We start from the raw sequence: 21,325 nt of genomic DNA, 5'->3' as shown, positions 1-21,325 counted from the left end.
CACACCGGGAAAGTTTAGTTAGCGAACACATATCACACATACACTCTTCTATATACACACATGCACCCACACACAGTTTTACCGCATGAGGCATGTTTGCTGTAGATCAACCTAAAAGAAATGAAACCTTACAATCCTAGCAACTATTTAGCCAATTAACCCACGCAAACATGGACATGTCTGATTTGTGTCTGTTTAAGCGTGTGTGTGAATACATGTGGGTGTTTATGTATAAGTGAGTTTGTGTGTGTGTATGGCGCCAACCTCACTGAGTCCCCTGGGAGTCATCAGGACCACGGACAGCCCCAAACTGTCTGTGGGCAGCCCCCCTCAGAGCTCCCCATGTCCGGCTCATTAAGTAGTGGCGCGGAGGCACCTCGTTGCCTCAGCAGCCTCGCTGGCTTCCACAGGCAGAGTCGGGGCAGCATACTACAGGCTGCCTAAAACCAACCTGTCCTACAACTGTGTGATCTGAACCGAAATAATATGCCTAACCCTGAGAAGCACGGCTTCCAGAGGAGAGGTACGTGGAAGAGGAGAAGAAGGGGACCCTGAGTCTCACATACAAACACTAACCCAGATCCCAGATCGGTCAGGTATCAGTATGTCTACACCTTGTCTCATTGTTATTGCAATATACAGCTGCAAACTTCATTATCTTGAGTTGGACAAGCCTGCACACAACTAGTCTGCTCAAAAACACACACACACACACACACACACACACACACACACACACACACACACACACACACACACACACACACACACACAGAGATACTTAGCAGGGGGATTCCTCCTCCCCCACTGACCCAGTTCACTGTTCCTGTGGGTGAGGACAGAGGGCCAGCTTACTGCCTATATCCACACACGCACATCTACATCCTTACATTTTATGATAATATGATATGGGTTTAATTTGGAATTAGCAACTACACTAAAAAACTTAAACTGTTCTACCAATACGACAAACACATCCACTGATTTCCAAATATGCTGTAAGTGCAAATATGAAATAGCCTGTCGGAAAACTTTTGTTTGCCAAGCGCGCCACCCAATGGGCCCCAAAGTGTGTTGCTAGTAAACTACTGCTTCACGGAAGTTCACTCAAGTTTACTCGAGACAACTGTATTGTAACATCGTGGAGTGGAGGCAGGTAGCATTGGCAGGCGGTGACAGTTTGCACTCTCCGCTTTTGCAAAACTACAGCTAATGTGGTGACGTTAAGTGTTGCCGATTGAGCAATTTTGGCAATATCCTTATACCCAATATCCTGTGTTCTCTGTTTCTTATAGGAAAAAAAGCAGCTTATTTTGTGGATCAGGAAGCCTCACGTACACGGTAAGCACGTTATCTTGTAGGCTATTGAACGTTATTTTCAATAGCGCACCGCTAATGAAAATAATAGCCTAATCAAACAAACATCGTTTTACATCAGTTTGTTTATGTTTTGGTGGATTGTGTTTTCCGCATCAGTATAGCGGCATTTCAGTCAAGACACTCACGTATTAGATTTGAGCATTTATTGATAACCATGACATGGAAATAGGTTTGATTTTGGCGGAGTGGATGATCTAAGGGAAGCGCTCCCTGCCTCCTAGATGCGACACATACGACATATGAGGCAGTGAGCAATAGAGATATAATCCCCATGAAAGATAGAACATAAAGACAGCAAGGCGGAAAAGGGGATGGTGGGAGCGCATACAGCAAGTGTTCGTGTATCCGAGCGCCCTTTTAATGCTTTATCGGACGTGGACCACAGGTATTGAGCTGATGACGCGTACTGCCCGATTGCCATGCCTGAACTAGATTTGCTAATTTCTCATCACAACAACGCCTTGATATTAACGGTTACAATGGAGACAAATAGTTCTGGGTCGGGTTGCCACCCGTCCCTTAAAATACGGAATAGTCCCGTATTTGAGAATAAAATAGCGCATCCCGTTTGAATCAATACGGGAAGGTGCTTGTCCCGAATTTTCCGAGTTGTTTTCAATGCATCATCCAATGTAAATCATACCACCCGCATTCTGTGAAGACTCGTCCTATTCTGCCCCTGATTGGGTATCGTTGGTTTGTTTCAGGTTCACGGCCAATCAGAGTAGGGAGAGGGCGGGTCTCTTGGCAGCTCCAGATACCCCCCCCCCCCCCCCCCCCCTGCGTCCAGCTCTGAAAGTTTCAGAGATGAAACGAAAGTGAATGCATAAGTACCGACGAGAGTGGGAGGAGTCAAATACTTTGCTGGAAAGTGTCAGCGGAAATGACTATCAAGCCAATTTGTTCCCCAGGGTGGCCATTTAGTCATTTAGCAGACGCTCTTATCCAGAGCGACTAACTGGAACTGACATGCTCCAATACGGCACACTACTACTTCTGGTCCACTGATGTTATCATGTTCATGATGTTCATGGAAGATCCTTTGCAAGTCTCCTGCACTAAATATATATATTTTCCAATAGACTTTTTTGAGTATCAAAGCATTTGTTTAATTTTAAGTCAATAAGTTATAGATATGTTAATTAAATAAGTTAATAAAATAATGTTCACATCTTACAAGTTCTTCCAAAAGCCAATTTTTTGTGGTCTCACTGTCAAACTTTTTTGTCCTGTATTTATTATAAGTGGATATAACCACTTGAGTTGTGATAGAGAGAGACTGAGTGCATCTGTTCACAGTGATTTTAATACCAGATATATTTTTATAATATCCATGTATCAATCTTAATATTTTTATGAAAACATGGTTTAAGTTGTGGCCTCGAGGGGTGTGGCCCCCGCTGGGCAGACGTCCCTTATTTTTCTGTATTGAAGGTGGCAACCCACAGTGGGGGACCCAATTACTTTACCAAGGGTTTTGGCTACACTTGAAACACAATTTGAGGAATTCGCTCTTAAGTGCAATGGGAAGATTGATTTAGGCTACCCTTAAGGCTTACGCTATATTCACTGAAATAGTTTAGTCAGGGTCGTAGGTTTGTTTTCAAGGCCAAGATTTCCTCTCATTTGGACAACATTTATTAATTTAAAGGTCAGAATGGTTGCAAATTCACCAGGTCAAAACCAATTTCCACTACAGTGACGTAAATGAACGGCTAGATCCCAGGAGGATTATGATCACATAAAGATGTGACTAGTATTCAAACCATGCCTTAACTGGCCACTGGAATACTGTTAGAACTATTCACTTCTGATCCTTGATATTCTGCTGTATTTTCTATATGCACTATTTGTATGTTGCTTTGAAGGAAAAAGAAAATCTGCTAAAGTAATATAAATAGCCTATCAAATTAGATTTCTGTTTCCCCATAGACCACATCTCTCAAGATAAGATGGCACAGAAGAAAAATCAGGAACATCTTAAGGACAAGTTCAAGGCATTGGACCTTCAGGTAAAGATTACAGGACTGCTAGGCTAAAATATCTGAGATTAAATTGTCTAAATTGTTTAAATAATTGATCTTGTTTATCGTCTTCCAGGGGAAAGAGTCCAACTGCTTTAAATACCAATATGGCAAAGAAAAATCAACACATGAAATCTACTGTCCGACTCCTTGCACCGTGTTAGAGGGACTCAGTGAAACAATGACATCTCACACCCCAAAAAATGAAGAACTTGTTATTAAGAGACAGGGTTTAAAGAATGCAATGATAGCAACACATTTCCCAAGCCATCTGATTGACAAGGGGGAGACGCTCAAGATAGAGACAGTTTCCAAGACCGAGGAGACTGCTGCTGAAACCCGTCCGCAGATTCATCCAAAGGAAAAGTACGTCACATTCCTCATCGATACAGAAGGTGGCAAAAACGCATTAAGCAAACAGCTGCTGAAGAATCCAAAGCTTAAAAAACACGGCCCCTTCTGCGTTTACGGACTGAGGGGGGAGAAACTGAGGGAGGCGTTGACTAGAGATGGCCGCTTTATGGCCATTGTGATGACGGAAAAGTGCAAACTTATGGACAAAGATAATGTTTCCATCTTGACAAGGCAACTGGTGGACCGTCTGGATGGCCGACACTTCCAGATCACCCTGGACAGGAAGAAGAATGAAGGAAACAACGGGGATGGTTCTTCTGAAAACCCCAGAATGATGTCAGTACAAGAGACCTCTCAATGCAATGGACCAGATGAGGAGAACACAGATGATGATTTACTCAAACTTCAGATGTGTCTGAAAAATGAGGATTTTGGCAAGGTCAGTCAGTCATTTTCAGAAGTTTTCAGGCTGCAAAACTTGATCAACTTTGGCAAATCAGTATGCAAAATTGATGTTGGTGGGGCAGCGTGTGGTACTGGTTTTGTGCTGTTTCACAACTACGTCTTGACCAATGCACATTTGTTTGAAAACCCATGTGCACGGTCTAAAATGCAATTGTCTGTTGAAGTGAAATGTATCTTCAACTATGTACGTCCAACTGGAGAAGATGTGTTTGAGATTCATGCTAAAAAAGAGCTCATAGACCACCAGCACAATCCAGATCCGTGTAAACGTGCTCTGGACTACGCCATACTGGAGCTCGACCTGGAGACCCTGAAGCCCAATGATAGGAAGCTTCCACCAGGTCTTCTCTGTAAATACGGCCCAGTTCCAGAGAGAGGTGAGGCCTGTCTCGTCGGACACCCCTATGGAGGGGTGCAACGACTGGATCCCACATGCATCATTCCTCGGGAGAACAGAGAAAAGTCTATAGAGTCTGTATTGATGATCAAAGTGAATAAGGATGAACAGGAGGATGGAGTTGTGACTTACAACACCTACTTCTTTCATGGTTCATCTGGCTCCCCGGTATTTGATGCTTTAGGTAGGGTGTTCGGCTTGCACACAGCCGGCATGACATACAACACTCAGCAAACCAGCTGCAATGTCATGGAGTATGCCCACTCCTTGGAAGACGTCCTGGAGAGCTTTGTGGGGCGTTTGAGGGAAGACGGTAGCAAGGCAAAGCTTTTGGGTCAAGTAGAGAACGTGGCGCTAAAAAACTTGTTTCTCTATGAGCGCTTTTTCAGGCCTCAATCCTCGGATGATGAAACTTTACCAATGGAATCTGAGCAGTCTGAATTCATGGACTGAACTGAAAATTAAACACAACATTCCACAATTCTACAAAAGATTTGATTTTATAGTTAATGTAAAATACCAGTAAAACCTTTAGGCCCCAAACAGGCCCCTCAAACAGCATTTATAAGTGGCTTAATCTAATTATCTCTCTCTCTCTCTCTGACTCTCTCTCTCTCTCTCTGACTCTCGTGTGTGTGTGTGTATACACACATTCAGGACTACTCAGTTTTTTATGTGAAGGACATAGATTCTTTGATCCATCTCAGGCACATCCGAATATTGACTAGAATTGGTCCCTAAGGAAAAATAGGGTTGTCAGACTTTAAACCAATGTTGAGTTCATTCCAAGTGTCTTCATGAGGCATAACTATTTATGCCAACGCCTTTATCTGACATGCTATAGATTTGTCTATGTACTTTATAGAGTAATAGTACTGGGGACAGTAATAGTACACAGGGACAAAGTTGAGTGTCTTAAAGAATGTGTCTCATATAAACATGTGGCTGTCTACAAAGAAATGTCAGTATAGGGAACACCGCATATACATTTTCTATTTTAGTTTACAGTTCACTAAACTTTTGGCCTAGCAAGACCCATAGGCAACTAGTATTTTGTTTCAATAACATAAGTCAGTTTTAAATATAAACCGAGCTGTTTATCTTTTCAATAATACAGTACAGTTTTTGCAGTAGTATCAATGGTGTACATGGATATTGTTGGGTTCCAAACTGACATTAGACGTTATTGTTGATTACAAGTTGAATAATAAGATGTGAAACCATGTAAGAGCCATGCCTTACAATGACATCAGAAATTCCATGGTTTATTATGCAATTCCATTGGAACATCTGTTGAAGTTGAACACTGTACCACTTTTACTGTCGTTTTTAATAGTCTGTTAGAACTATGTTCTTGATGATGATCCTTGATCTTCCACTGGAAGTTCGATATGCACTGTTTCTACAGTACGTTGATTTGGATAAAAGATGCTAAATGAATAATAAATATGACTACTTATATGTTGAGTTTGCATGCATTCATTTCAGTTTCTAGAGATCCAAGAATGCATGGGTGACGTGTAGTGATCATAGTAGAGATAGGCGTCTCGACACAGTTATGTACTCACCTTGAAAGACAATGTACACACACTCACCCACGCATACACACATCATGCAAACACACATCTGGGCGAAGGAGTAAGAGCCACTCACCTGCCACTCTGGTCAAAATTGCTCTGAGTCCTTAATGTCCTTACAGTCTTAACAGAACATCCCTGGTCACAGAATCTAAACAACACCCAACATGTAAGCAATTCAACATAGACAAAAAACTATAAGGAAGGTGTTCTTTGATAGCTGGTACTCTGTGTCCATGTCTGTTCAATATGGATACAGAAAGTTAGACGTGCTAAAACAAAAGAGCCCACGCATACACACACACACACCTCCAGCAGGTCATCGATTGGTCTTCAGTGTGACGAGGAGTCAGCTATACAGCAGGGGTGAAACCTTCCAGGGTCTTTCCATGGAGGAGAGGATTTCAGAGGGAAAGGTGTGGAGAGCACTAGAGAGGAGAAAAGTAGAGGAAGTTGTGTCATCCAAATAGGTGGGCCTGGCACTTTTTTCTCAATTTTCTCATCCTGTTGTCCTTCCTCCAAGGGCAGCCAGGAGCAGTGATCAGACATGTCAAGGCCACCAGGGGGGAAAGTCCAAGAGCTGACCTCCTGCCTGAAGACGGACAGGGGCAGGAGAGCGATGACCTCATTTAGGGCTTTCCCTCCTTCATACCCACACACATACTTACCTCCCTCTCTCCTTCATACCCACACACACACTTACCTCCCTCTCTCCTTCATACCCACACGCACACTTACCTCCCTCTCCTTCATACCCACACACACTTACCTCCCTCTCTCCTTCCCTCTCTGCGTTTTCCCCCTTTCCTCTCTCTGTCTATCCCATCTCCCTCTCAGTACACACTATGGGGGATGAGGGGACAAAGCAGAAATCATTTCCAATAATTGGTTTGTAACTCCCTCGCTTGGGTGGATATGACAAACATGAATGGATTAGTCTACTGGAGAAGCAATCGCAATATTGACAGGAGGCTCTAATTGGGGCTGAGCCATCAGAACTGCTGGAGCTTGCTGTAAGACACAGCTTCACTATACTAATGATGACGAAGCATATTTAATGCATATTAATTTCATATAACCCAATTTTTCACAAAACTGTAGTTTCATAAGTGTATATTTATAGAGTTCAAAATGATGGTCAGAACCAGGAGACCCAGAACCAGGACGGTTTGAAAAATCATCTTTATTTCCAATCAAGGTTTGTGTTCCAGAGTTGTATAAACGCATAGTCTTGTAAAAGTGTAATCCCGTGTCCCTTAGCAACAGTTTAAAAATAAACAAAATGAAACCAAATCTCTGAACTCCAGATAACACAGACATGTTTTTGTGTGTGTTACAAACAACTTTGTACAACTAATATTTTCTTTTATGAATATAATTTCTGGGGCAAGTATTGCTGTTTGCAGTAAGTGTTACCATATCTGGGTTTTGACAAGAGAACATGGTTTTGTATCATAGTAGAAAAATAGAAACAAAAATATTCTCTTCTCTCTCTGAAAAACTGGAAATAATTGTATAACTTGAGTTGTTTTACAAGCATCTTCTCTAAAAAAAATTACAAATACCCAGTGATATAAAAGGAATCCCAGACTGCTACAGTCTTAGTGAAGCACCACTTTACAGTCACTAAAGTACTGCTATACTTTACAATACTCAATACTTTACAATCCGACAGCATCTACAGACACTTCAACCAGCAACTGTTGTTGGGATGCTACATGGACATGTGATGGGACAGTTGGTCCCGAGTGCTCTAGCAGGGTTTGGTGACGTGGTGGAAAGATGGTCTGCAGTTACCAGAGATTCTGTACAGATGTGGGGACCGATAAACACCTGTTGTTTTTTCTTTACACATTAGCTTATGATCTTACGCACCATTACATATCAGCTTCCTTGTGTGTTTTAGAGTGTTTTGGAGTTAATTACAACATCCTGTCTGAGCACATGAAGGGGACAAGCGTTTAGGATCCATGCAGTGGAATCCACACTACACAGTCCACACTACACAGTCCACACTACACAGTCCACACTACACAGTCCACACTACAGCTACAGCGAGACCTCAACCCCACCCACGACAGGCGGCTGCAAAATCATACAAATAAAACCTAACTACTTGGTATTGGCTGTTGTATTTGAAGCAGGCTTGTGGGCGTCATTATAAAAAGCAGCCTCTTAAAAGGAAACACTTTGTTCTGACAAACATTCACTCAATCCTCATTCCCTTCACTGTAAAAACTAGGAAGAAATCTAAAACCATTGGAAGAGGTATTTGTTTGGACACCTCAGCATTCCCCCCCAGCGGTCCTCTCGACAGGCAGGCCAGTTGGACAGCTCAGGAGGCTAGGGCGGGGGGTAGGAGGTGGCTAGGAGCTTAGTTGGGGTGGAGGGGCAAGGAGAAGGGCTAAGGGTAGAAGGGCTAGGGTGTGGGGTAAGGGAATAGGGGGTGGGAGGTAGGGTAAGGGTAAGGAGGCAGGAGGTGGGGTCAGGGCAGAGGGGGTAGAAGGTGGGGTCAGGGGTCATCGTTGAGGCTTCCTGACCGTCAGTACTTGTTTGGAGCCATGCTGTTGCCTAGGCGACAAATGTACGCTTCATAGATGGTGTCCAGAAATGAGGGGTCCGTCTATGAGAGGGAAAGAGAAAGTGGTAAATAGAAAGACAACGTGAGAGACAGAGAGAATGCGTGTGCATGAGTGTGCTCGTGGGCGGCCTGGTGGGCGGCCTGGTGGGCGGCCTGGTGGGCGGCCTGGTGGGCGGCCTGGTGGGCGGCTTGCTGTCTGACCTGTATGAGGTGCAGCAGGCTGGCCTGCAGCTGGCTCTTCGACAGCAACCTGGGCTGGTCCTGGGGCTGGGGGGGCCGCAGCACCGAGGGAGGGGGGCAGCAGTCTGGCCTGGCCTGGGAGAACACACTTGGGGACAGGAGCAGGGTGGTGGGGGCCACCGTGGCAGGGATACGCTGGGGGGAGATCACCTGGAGGGAGAGGGGGGGTCAGTAACACACACTTTAGTACACCACACACACTATTACCACTCGTATCAAACATGACGTTTTCATAATCCTACAGTACCTGGAGGGGCAGGCTGGTCTTCTGAGCAGGGGAGGGAGCGTGGGGCTGGGTGGGGACGGGGCCCGGGGCTGGCTCGTGGAAGCGGGGGGCCAGGGCGTGTCTGGGGGGGTCATGGGGGGGCAGACTCTGCTCCTGCTGCACCAGCTGAAGCCTCTGGAGCAGCTCATAGGGGGACACCACCTGGGAGTGAAGCTGGGGGTGGGGGTGAGGCTGGGAGTGAGGCTGGGGGTGAGGCTGGGAGTGGGGGTGAGGCTGGGAGTGAGGCTGGGGGTGGGGGTGAGGCTGGGAGTGAGGCTGGGGGTGAGGCTGGGAGTGAGGCTGGGAGTGAGGCTGGGGGTGGGAGTGAGGCTGGGGGTGGGAGTGAGGCTGGGGGTGAGGCTGGGAGTGAGGCTGTGGACGAGGCTGGGGGTGATGCTGGGGGTGAAGCTGAGGATGGTTGAAAAAGAGGGGCGCCGGATGGTATTGGGGGTGGTGGGGTAGAGGGTGGGGGAAGCCCTGTGCGGGCTGAAGGGAGGAGGAGAGGGGGGGCTGCTGGAGAGGAGGGGGCTGAGACCAGCAGGGAGGTGCAGAGGAAGAGGAGGAGGAGTTGCCCTGGAGCAGTCTCTGGATTGGGTCTGGTCTGGTCTGGTGCTGAGGCTGGGGCTGCTGGTGGGGGACCAGGTTCTCACTCAGCCTGTTCTCGGGGGACTCAGACAGGGGCTGCAGCAGCTCCACCCCTCCTCGCTGGCTGGACATCAGCTTCTGAAGGGCAGGACAGTGCTGGGGGGGGGGGGGCTGCCTCCCCCTGCCCCCCCGCCAGGGCCCGGGGCGTGGCCGGGTCGTCGTAGGACAGGGAGCGGACCACCGCAGGTCTGGGGCCCCCAGGGTTGATGGGGCCTGGGCCAGGTCCTGGTCCTGGGGAGACAGCCTGGGCTTTGGGATGGGATCCAAACAGAAGAGACAGAGAGAGACGCCTGGGCTCCCCTTCACTGTCCTGGAGACAGGGGGCGGAAGAGAGAGAGGGAGAGAGAAACAGACACAGAGTTACACGGAGAGTGAGAGAGAAAGTTAAAGAGACAGACAGACTGAGAGGCAGAGGGAGAGAGGCTAGTACCTGTGTATGCCTCTCGTGCAGGCCTGTCTGGAGGTCATTAGGTTTCACTGGGATGGGTTTTATCAGGTTGGGGTTGTCATGGAGACTGATGCCCCCTATCTCCTTAGGCTCTGGGCTCAGCTTCCCTCCCTGAGAGGAGGGGGAGGAGGAGAGAGGAGGAAGGGAGGGAGGGCAGAGGGAAAAGGACAGGATTAAAAGTAGTGAACAGCCCAGTAACTCTGCTGCAATCTGTGGGACTCAGCCCCCCCTATTGGTCACAGTCAGGACATGCAACAAGTCCACAGCCTGCTGGCCCACAGCATATCACACATGCATCAGCCAATCAAATAGAGCTGGTTGTGAGGGGTGAGGGTTAGTGGTGGTGAGGGAGGTAGGAGGCCTGGGGGGGGGGGGTGAGGGTTAGGGGGAGGTTGAGGAGTGAGGATGAGGGTAGAATGTGAGGGATGAGGAAGGGAGTGAGGGGCTAGGGTTGAGGATGAAGAGCGAGGGCGGGTGAGGTGAGCTACCTTGTCGTACTCGTTGCGGGCCTTGTTGAGCATCTGTAGGATATCCACAGCCTTGCTGTCCCCCCCGGCCTCCACCCCCCTGGGAGACACCCAGCCCCCCTGGGTCGGGACCGGGCCCTGGGTCTGGCTCAGGATCTGATTCTGGATCTGGTTCTGGTTCTGGTGGGCCAGGGTCTGCTCCTGTTGGGTGAGACTGGACCCACATAAAAACACAGGGTGTCATGGTGTGTGTGCATGCATGTCTGTGTGTGTGTCTTCTACTGCACTTCAACAGCCATCAGCACTAAAACACACTAACGAACAACATGTAAGCAATTCCGAAAACAGTAAATCATTCAAATGACTTGTGCGCACGCGCGCACACACACGCACCACTGTAACAGATGGTCATTACCGAGAGAACACACAACAATTGTTACATAAATCAACTGGGAAAACAAATCAATCATAGCTGTGTGTGTGAATCCCCTGGAGGGCTGTGCTATGTGAATAGGCTATGAGCTGCTCTTCAGAAGGGCCTCCAGTGCTAAGTGCCCTGGCCTTCAGAGAACAGAACTCTTAATAATACATTAACGCTTAAATTATTTAGTCATTATGAGGCTGTGAGTTTTTTACTTACTGCAGTCCTTTGTGTGTGTGTGTGTGTGTGGGGGGGGGGGTGGGGGTCTGTGTGTGTGTGTCTGTGTCTACGCACTTCCTCATGAGTGTGGCGATGCGCTGGCAGTCCTCCTTATCATAGAACCAGATACCATGGATGGCCACTGAGGAGAGAGAGACACAGGGAGAGAGAGGGACAGGGGGAGAGAGAGAGGGACAGGTGGAGAGGGACAGGGGGAGAGGGACAGGGGGACAGGGGGAGAGGGACAGGGGAGAGAGAGAGAGAGAGCCAAGAGAGAAAATAGAGGTGAATAATAATGTAATGATAGAGGAATGTATGAAGGGACAGTAGTGTAATGATGTATGCATTTGGAAGACGCTTTCATCAAGGGGGGGGGGGGAGAGTCACAAAGGAAGAAGCAAAAAAAGAGTGAGCGTTAGAAAGAAAGACAGAAAGAGAGAGAATAGAGAAGGAGAGAGGGACACAGAGAGAATGCAGATGGACAGAAAGAGGACAGCAGACTCTTACTGATACACGGCTGACTCAGCAGAATCTGACATCATCATTCCTCCTCAAACTGTTGAACCATTTGAAAAATCCCCAAACTGTTCACGTCGCCAAGTCTGACCCCAGACTCTCCTGTGTGTGTGTGTGTTACTATGAAACATTCCAATGTTACAACATGGTCCTCTTGGGATGTAAACAGAAGACAGAAAAGGGGGAAAGTAGGGATCATCAGGGATAGGGGATTAGTGAAAACATAAACTACATGGTGGTGGACCAAGCAAACAGACAGGCAGTCTAGAGGTACAGAGCTAGAGGCTGGAGTCTAGAGGCTGGAGTCTACAGGCTGGGGTCGAGGCTGGAACGAGGCCATTATTTTACTTGAGGATGAGAGCAGCGCTGACAGCAAAATTAGGCACATCTACCAAACACTTACCCCTCACCCTCACCCCAGCCCCTGCCCCAGAAGGGTGGAGATATGAAGAGACCAAAAAAAGACAGGGAAAGGGGAGATAAGGTACATTACATCAGAGAAGAGGTGTGTTGAGGAAAAAGACAGACAGAAGCCAGAAGCATTCTGGTACCAGATATAGTTCCAGAGGAGAGAGAGAGAGACAGAGAGAGAGAAAGAGAAAATGTGTGCGCATCAGGACCCGGAGCCAGACTAGAACCACGGCCTTCTGCCTACTGCTGGTCTGACTGGCAGGCTGACAGACACTCCAGGGATAGGCTAGGGTCACTGCCTGGGAACCAGACCAGAGTGCACACACACACACACGCAAGCCTGGGAAAGTGAGGAACACCGTGCAGAGGGACACACACACACATCCGACACACCCCTGGGAGAGAGGGGAGATTATGAGCAACTACCAGGGACCAGGCACTAGAGCCACTCAGAGTAAGAGAGAGTCCCAGACAGTCAGCCTCGACCCTGGGAACACCAACCAGCTACCCAGCCTCAACCCTGGGAACAGCAAACCAGCAACCCAGCCTCAACCCTGGGAACAGCAACCAGCTACCCAGCCTCAACCCTGGGAACAGCAACCAGCTACCCAGCCTCAACCCTGGGAACAGCAACCAGCTACCCAGCCTCAACCCTGGGAACAGCAACCAGCTACCCAGCCTCAACCCTGGGAACAGCAACCAGCTACCCAGCCTCAACCCTGGGAACAGCAACCAGCTACCCAGCCTCAAAATCTAGGAACACTAACCAGCTACCCAGCCTCAACCCTGGGAACAGCAACCAGCTACCCAGCCTCAACCCTGGGAACAGCAACCAGCTACCCAGCCTCAAAATCTAGGAACACTAACCAGCTACCCAGCCTCAACCCTGGGAACAGCAGTCAGCTAGAAGGCCTGGACTCTGGAGACGAGTCTTCCTGAGAAGGCCTCAGAGAAAGGAGGTTGAGACTGGGAGACTGAAGAGGAGGGAGAGGGGAAGAAAGGGGGGGGGGGACAGGAAGGAGAGCAGGCACGGGTCACTTATCATAGGCCACTGTGGCCCCTACAGGAGACAACGGAGGCCACCTTAAGGAGACATCTGAGGAGGACACGTCTAAGATCCTTTTAAGACAAATCAAAGGGAGCACTTAAAGCCAATCACGGACATCTAAAGCCACGTCTAAGGAGACTTTGAGGAGACTTTAAAGGACACATTTGAGGAGACGATCTAAGGACACATCGCGCCATGTTCCGACGGCTTCTCCAGAGGAGACCCAAGCATGAGCGTCTGGAGGAGGACCTGGAGGTGTGCTTCAAGGGTCACATGGTGTCCGAGAAGGACCTTGGCTACACACACGTACAACCAGGAGGTAGGGACTAGCTACAGCTAGCTCACACACATTGGTACACACACACGTGTACGTATGCATAGGTGTGTACAATAACACATGAGAGAGAGAGAGAGAGAGAGAGAGAGAGAGAGAGAGAGAGAGAGAGAGAGAGAGAGAGAGAGAGAGAGAGAGAGAGAGAGAGAGAGAGAGGTGTGGGGTTGAAGGGTTAGGAAGAGGCAGAGGGGTGTAACAACTGGAGAGAAAAAAACAACTGGAGAGGTGTTGGCTGTTCACATAGCCAGTGTGTGTTTGTAACCCAAGTATGTAGCTAGTTGCTAGTCCTTACATCCTGTTCATATGTGTGTGTGTTTGTGTATATATGCCAAGTATGTGGCAGGAGCTACATGTTTCTGACAGGTTCTAACTCCAGGGTGACACAGACTATTCCGGGCACCTCCGCCAGCGAGACATATTTGTTCTATCTGATAAAATTCCATGAGCTCTGGCAGGGGAGGTGAAAGTGCTGATGAACATGTGTCACAGTTAATTTACTGGATAAATACAAGGGGCCACACTATTAAATACCGGAGGAACACTTGGGTCACGTTATTCCCGGCGGTTTGGTTGTGAAAATGTCAGTCAAGCAGTAGATGAGTGATGTATCCTAAACCGTAATAAGGACCTGTTTATCACTTGGGTGGCATTGCTGATTGTGTGTGCGCATGTAAATCTGTGCACGTGCATGGTATCTTGCGCAAGTTTTATATCTGTGTCATGGTGTGCGTGTATTCAGCAGGATGTCTGTGTGTGTGTGTGTGTGAGTGTGTGTGTGAGTGTGTGTGTGTGTGTGTAGTGTTTTATCTAATCTGGCTCCCTGGCATGGCTCCCTGGTGTTGGCAGGACACTTGTTCCAGAGACACACTCAGAGCTGCAGACACCACAACCCTGTGGACCTTATATGGTCCTGTCAGGACCTGGAGCACTCTGCAGGGCCCGGGACTACAACTCCTCACAAGCAGAGACACATACACACATTCTCTCTCTCACACACACACACACACACTCACATGCGCGTACAAACTCACTCGCACATACATTCTCTCTCTCATTCTTCTTCTCACACACACACTCTCAATCCCCCCCCTCTTACACACACACACACACACACACAAACAGTTCTGTTCTAACTATGTTCTTGTGGGTCGCCAGGAATTCTGACCCCTGGCCCTCACGTCTGGCTCCTCCAGTCCCCTCCAGGCAGGCCTGTGTTTAACCCAACACTGTCCTCACAACTCACTCTGTTACATGCCATTATCTGATACACGGAGACTCACAATCACATATTTGTCAAGTGCAAGGCGATCGGGGGATTTCAAATAAAGAGTTGATTTAAGATTAGGGTCACACTCCAGTTCTCCATGTGGAGAGGGGGAGCTTCTACTGGACAAAATGTCTACAGAGAAAATGGATTGACTTTCACTAATGTGATGTTATGAGTGAGCTTGTTACATAGGAACTCTTAGAACGTCACAGGGCTGTGTCAGGCTGAATCCTCACGATCCAGAACGATCTTACTGGCTGAGAATTTCAAGGTTGGGATTAATGGACCAGCGCTGATGGTCACCCATGGCAACAGACCTCAGTTTAATTCTACATATTGATCACTAACAACAGACATTAATCCTCTTTCAAGCTAGCATTATTTTCTTACTATTCTAACCCACAATCCACAGTCACATCAACTGTACTAGATACTACAAAGTAAAAACATGGTTTCACTCCAACATTATGCGAGCCTCTGGTTAGCTCCACATATTAGTATTTATTTTTTAAACAACACAATTAAGTTGGAAGCACTTGCTTGGCTTAGCTATCTATCTAATCCAATTAGACAGAGCTTACGGTATCTTCCGCTAATTACTTCCGCTAATTAACTTCATGTTCTAGTTAAGATATTAAAACACAATATTGAATTGTTGCGTTACGAACTGTGACGGATGTATGAGCATGAGGGTTAAAGTTCAAGGTGCAATGTTGCGACAAAGCAGTATGTCCCAATTGTATGCATACTGTTTGCAACAGTTTGTACATTAAAAGGGAAGCTGCAATGTACTGAAAGTAAAAAAGAATAAAGATATGCGATTTACGCAGGTCAAGAAGTGAACCGGGAAGTGAACTAGAAAGTGAACCAGGAAGTGAACTCACGCCGTGCATTCCTGTAGAGCAGGAAGGGGTCCTGCAGCTGGAAGTCCAGGTCTTTGGTGATGGGTTCTGTCAGGTTCTCCATGCTCAGCCTGTTCATGATGGTGAAGCCATGTCGAGGAGAGGCCAGCCTTAAACAACACAGAAGACACTTGCAAATTTACAAATGTTAAAAACCTAAGTGACATAATAAGCTGGTCAGCTAGTCAAGAACAAAAGCACATTCATGCCCATGGGCCTTAACCTGATCACATATCAAAGGTCAGCACATTTTCATCGGGGACCTATAAAATATACATATCCTTTTATCTTTCCATCCATCTATCCATCCATCCATCCATCCATCCAACACAACTACATTACTCTCAGGTCAGGGGCTTTGATTGGAAGGTGAATACTTAAGACTTCCCAGAGAAGCCCTCTGGAAAATAACATAACTATAACACAATACAATGACAGAAGCCCAATAATCTATCCATACAGTAGTAGGAATTATACTGTATATGGAGATCATGCCTGTTTCTAAGGAAGATAAGTTACACTGTGGCATTTTGAACTCTCTAGACCAACTGATTATGACCATTGCTTCTGGTTTATTTTTAAGCTATCCTGGTAAACACATTTTTTACATATTTTTTTTACATATCAGTGCAAGCGAAACTATCAGTATCCTATAGAAAACAGGTGTGCAGGCTGTATGGCTGTCATTCTGTTTTCACTCTAACCTCGTGTTGTAACAACCATTACTCAGCAAGCAATCACCTAATCAGAATCAGGTGTGCTAGATACGGTTTGGAAAGTAAACCTACAAGATGGTAACACCCACGAACAGGATTGGAAAGCCCTTCACTACCGCCACAGGGTAGCATTGTTCAGGGCCACGTCTTCCCGAGGTAAACAACACAATTAAGTTGGAAGCACTTGCTTGGCTTAGCTATCTATCTAATCCAATTAGACAGAGCTAACAGTATCTTTCGCTAACTTCATGTTCTAGTTAAGAATATATGAGTAGACTTTAGCACAGTAAAGACACCATTCTTACCTTGTGTACACGAACAAGGTGCCCTCCACGTCCGTTTTCTCCTGAATACAAAATAAGTCACTTGGGTATACTGAATCAGGTTAGTTAGTAAATCGATCAGAGCTAGCATGGTTTGTTTAACCCGCTAAACTAACGTTATCCTAAATTGCAAAGTATGCACGTAGGTTTAAGTTTAAGGACGAGGTGACAGGCTACAGTAGTTAACCACAATCGCGTCAACAATGCCCTTTAGTGTATTTTGGATTGGAAGTAAACTGGCTAGCTAGCCTAGCTTAGCTATCAACTTCATTGATGCGCCGAAAAAGTGCGCGCGACTGCAACTAGTAGCTACTAGCTAGCCGCTTAGCTCTAGTCTTAGTACTTGCGAAATGTTTATGCTCAAACTTACCCACTCATTTACTCTATTGTTGAACGTATAGAGGGCAACTTGACTTGCAACATCTACAATATTTTTTATGTAAGGGTCTTGTCTTTGTAAAGCGGCGAGGCTGATGTCCAAGCCTTTAGCAGCTAGACAGGTGTTTCCTCCCGATGAAGTTGCAGTCATTGTTCAGACAGAGCTAACGCCAACCGACCCAGCTAGTAGCTAGCTAAAAATTTAGTTACAGTGGAAAGCAATTGATAGCTTGTGAGCTAAGAGAAAAAACTGCCACTATAACTCACTAACGAATGTTGGATATCAAAACTGTGGAATAACGGTTAAAGAAAGTGTAATTCTCTAACTCATAAGAAAGCTGTGATCAGAAGAGTTTATGGCAGCCATGATTGCTCTGACACATTGTAAACATCCCACAGGCCTGACTAGTTGAGTGATCAGGACCAATAATCAACCTCGAAAAATAAATGGGCACAAAATGTGTAAGTTTAAGCTGGAGGCATCTTTGACCAATTGTACTGCCTGCCAGTCCCCAATATTGTCTGAAACATGATGGCTAACAGTATTATAGTTTTCTTCCAACATATTACTAATTCAGGAATGCATTTTGAAAAGTCCGATCTAAGATCTTGACCGCCTTTACTCACCCTAGTGAGAATCATCAGTTGTGAATCATCACGATATGTCGAACAATCATAAAGGAACCGTTAGAATTTCATTTGCCACATTCCAGTGGCATGGATCTCAAGGAGGCTATTTATATTTGTGATGCAGTACATCGAGACGGCACTAGAGGACATTACCCCCCAGGTTTCTTTATTTTTACATTGCCTGTCTTGAAGTTCACCGACCTTTAGTAAGAGTGGCACGGGCCCAGAAAATGAATGATAAACTAGTGGGATCTGCAGGTTGAAATCTTTGAGAGAAAAAAAGAAAAGAAAATCGTTTTATTCTTTTTTTCTGTTGTGGAACGCCTCCGGAATGTCTTGATAAGGCGACGAAATTGTTTTTGACAATTTTCACAGATCTATTAAGCTATAGAAACGTTAAAGATTGGATAAATCTAATAACAGCATCCTCTCCTTTGAGTCCATGATTTTGACCCCCGCCTCCATCCTTGGGTGTGTGTCTGTTCGACCTGCCCTCTCGTGCCTCACCTCCATCAGTGGCCCCGTATCAGAACAGGCCGCATGCTGGCTGGCTGACAACATGTGTAGGCCAAGCAACTGCACAGCTCCGTTACATAAGACGGTGTGGGTGTTTAGTTTTGAACCTGTGCATTTACAAACCAGTTTAATGTTGTATGCAATCAACTGATGTCTTGTGGTATTATCTTGCCGTTCTGTCTGTATCTTGGTAGTTGGGGCACCTGAGGTTGTTCGGATAGGCTACAGGTGTGGTCTTCACATCCCTCAAGTCAGTCATTATTAATAATTTAAACTTGCCTATTGTTAGGATATAGCCTAGATCTCCGGATACGGAATAAATCACTCCAGATGCGATCAGAAGAGGAGCATCTTTCCGTTTCCTTCCTCCGTATCAAAGCAAAGCCCGGTCGACTTTACTCCGTTTATTTTGCCCCGTCTCCTGAGAAGACATGTCTGGAAAATCGCCGGTTTACTGTATTCTCTAACAGGGTAACATCTGGAACTGGTCAGAGCGTCTACGGTGCAGGGGAGGGGGGCTTGGTCGTCAGTCTCTCTCTCTCGCTCTCTTTTGCGCGCGTCCCCTCTCCCTCTCCTTGCCTCGGCAGACGAGTAAGCTATTAGGCTACTGCAGAGAGACGAGCGGCCGCTCTCCGCAGGGCTATCTAAAACTCCCGTTACTGTAACCGTGACTATGGATTGGAACTGACAGATATCCTTCTAAATGAGGCACGACGAGCGTTTGCGTGTTTTTTTATGGAAAGCATCGGCGGAATCGAATTTAGCGGAAGATTTAACCCTGTGAAGTCCGTTCTGGAATATATACATATACCGTTCTGGAATATATACACACTATATATATATATTTATATATATAGCCTATATATGTTTATTTTTTAACATTTTGATGCGCTGAGAACCTTGAACCTTTTTCTTTTCCATATACGGAAGTCAGCGCTCAATTTGTGTTGTCTAGTGTGCATCTTTAGTGGCAACCTCTCAAACATTTGGGGGGGAAATTGATAGGATTTTGATGACCACTAGCAGCAAGTGGTGCTGGTGTCATGTTGCTGAGGTAGGGCCCGGATGTTCCGAAGATGCACTGGTTCGTTTTCTTAGGTGGTACTAACGAATCTCTGTTTCTCTCTTTTAACTCCATCATGGGGATAAGGTAATATTTACTGAAACGCAAGAAAGGAATACAGAAAGCTGTGTTAGTAGGTTTTCTTTTTTTTCTTTGCTTTATTTTTTTCCTCTTTTGGATCCCCTCCGTTTCCTCCTCCTCCTTTCACAACCTTTTCTCCATTCACCTACGGATAAAGCTGGACCACATTTATGGTCAATGAAAGCAAAAACATGTACATCCCGGAGGAAACCCTGGAGAACCATCAAGGTAAAGATGATCCTCCTTTACATTGTACCAACTGGAGGATTGTGCGTTTCTCAAGGAGACTGAGCAAGTGTGCGTCGGTTTGTGTGTGTGTGTGTGTGTGTGTGTGTTGGGGGGTTTGGTTGCCGATGAGGTGGAGATGGAAGCTCGGGATGGGAGACGGGGTGGGGGGTGTTACCGACTAATTTCAATAGATAACTCTTGTCTCAAAGCACCAAAGCTTGCAGAGTGCCATTAAGCACCTCTCCGGTCTGTTCTAGCTATGCCTCCCAATTACTTTTAACAGAGCCTATTAGTCGGTGTTATGGCGGTAACCAAGGCGCAGATACGTCCTCAAGCAACCATAATGTGCACTTCTTAAGCAAACACTGGCAAGAAAAACATCGTCTAACAAACTTGTGCAATGTTCACTCGATCGCGTCATATCCTTCCCTCAAAGTAGTAACGTTCAATCTGAGAAAAGAGACATGCAGAGATTGGAAGGCTTCTGGTGCGAATCGATATCCAATCACGATCGATTGCAGTCCCTGGATCGATAGTTGTCACGTAATATAGGCTACGTCTGATTTAGTCTTTATGGTCGAGAAGATTGCGTTTAACAAGCGGCAGGACGGAGGAATAATCTTATGGAATCACCAAATATAGACTAGATTAGGCTACCTCATATACGCGCAGGCCTATTGTGTTCACAAGTGATTCCCGTGTTTTTTAAGGGGGGGGGGGGGGGGGATATTGTACCAAGGCTCTAATTTAGCCTAGGTGAGCACATAGGCTCAGGCAATGTGAAATCGATTTGCCGACCTGCTGGCTGATAATAGCCGTGTGTCTTGTGCATGGCGCAGCCCGTCGCTCTCCTTCTCCGCCACCCACGTCGATTAAGCAATATTAGATAGAAAACGCGACCATCAGGTGCCCGCTGAAAAGCTGTAATTTAGCCGCGGTGATTCTCCTAACTTGTGATTATACCGACCATGGCTCACGCACCGTTACCGCCTTGGTGACAGAGACGGGGATCCATAGCAACAGCGAGCTGCAGACGGTGGTCGCGCTGATGCTGGCTGGCGGAGCAGCTGTGGCGCAGCCTGCCTTTGGATTGGATTGGCCCTGAAACCATGGTGATAGAATTACCAGCTCTGTAGTTTCAACCCCCCAAACATACTATTATCGATTCCTCTCAGACTTTTACTGGGTCACCAGAAGATCATAGACTCACAGACCACGCGTAAGCCAGTAGTAGCATATGATCAATAGGCCTACGTTTGCGTAGCCTAGGCTATAGCTCCCTATTCCCTCCGATGCATTAGTGATATCAATTTAGATTCAAAGTCAAAGTTCATTGAAAATCCCCGTTCCCTCCTGGCGTCAACAGATTGTGTCAGCACCACGGACAGGTCCCCGCTGATAGGCCGGCGCGTGACCTAGGACGCTGGAA

General features: G+C 46.6%; 2 protein-coding genes across 2 annotated transcripts; one reads left to right on the top strand and one right to left on the bottom strand.

Moving 5' to 3' along the window:
* Nucleotides 1–1,273: 1,273 nt before the first annotated feature.
* On the top strand, nt 1,274–6,062 carry LOC136960183 (serine protease FAM111A-like). Its single transcript, XM_067254557.1, has 3 exons — nt 1,274–1,341; nt 3,313–3,392; nt 3,481–6,062. The coding sequence occupies exons 2-3, from the start codon at nt 3,333–3,335 to the stop codon at nt 5,071–5,073; spliced, it is 1,653 nt and encodes a 550-aa protein (XP_067110658.1). The 5' UTR covers nt 1,274–1,341; nt 3,313–3,332; the 3' UTR covers nt 5,074–6,062.
* A 1,300-nt stretch (nt 6,063–7,362) lies between these two features.
* dcp1b (decapping mRNA 1B) lies at nt 7,363–17,700 on the bottom strand. Its single transcript, XM_067254998.1, is given in 11 exon segments — nt 7,363–8,820; nt 8,980–9,168; nt 9,266–9,416; nt 9,585–10,072; nt 10,074–10,238; nt 10,359–10,487; nt 10,865–11,057; nt 11,559–11,625; nt 15,944–16,071; nt 16,983–17,023; nt 17,371–17,700. Coding segments are annotated over 11 exon segments (1,791 nt in total). The 5' UTR covers nt 17,530–17,700; the 3' UTR covers nt 7,363–8,739.
* Between the last annotated feature and the right edge of the window lie 3,625 nt (nt 17,701–21,325).

The sequence above is a fragment of the Osmerus mordax genome, chromosome 17, assembly GCF_038355195.1.
Source record: "Osmerus mordax isolate fOsmMor3 chromosome 17, fOsmMor3.pri, whole genome shotgun sequence".
NCBI lineage: Eukaryota > Metazoa > Chordata > Actinopteri > Osmeriformes > Osmeridae > Osmerus > Osmerus mordax.
Note: the sequence above shows the minus strand (reverse complement) of the source record. Positions and strands in the feature narration are given on the sequence as shown.

Bases quoted from the DNA above. Each gene is read 5' to 3' on its own strand.
- LOC136960183 (XM_067254557.1), top strand. From the start codon at position 3,333: ATGGCACAGAAGAAAAATCAGGAACATCTTAAGGACAAGTTCAAGGCA. The intron at 3,393-3,480 runs GTAAAGATTACA...ATCGTCTTCCAG, and splicing joins TCAAGGCATTGGACCTTCAG to GGGAAAGAGTCCAACTGCTT.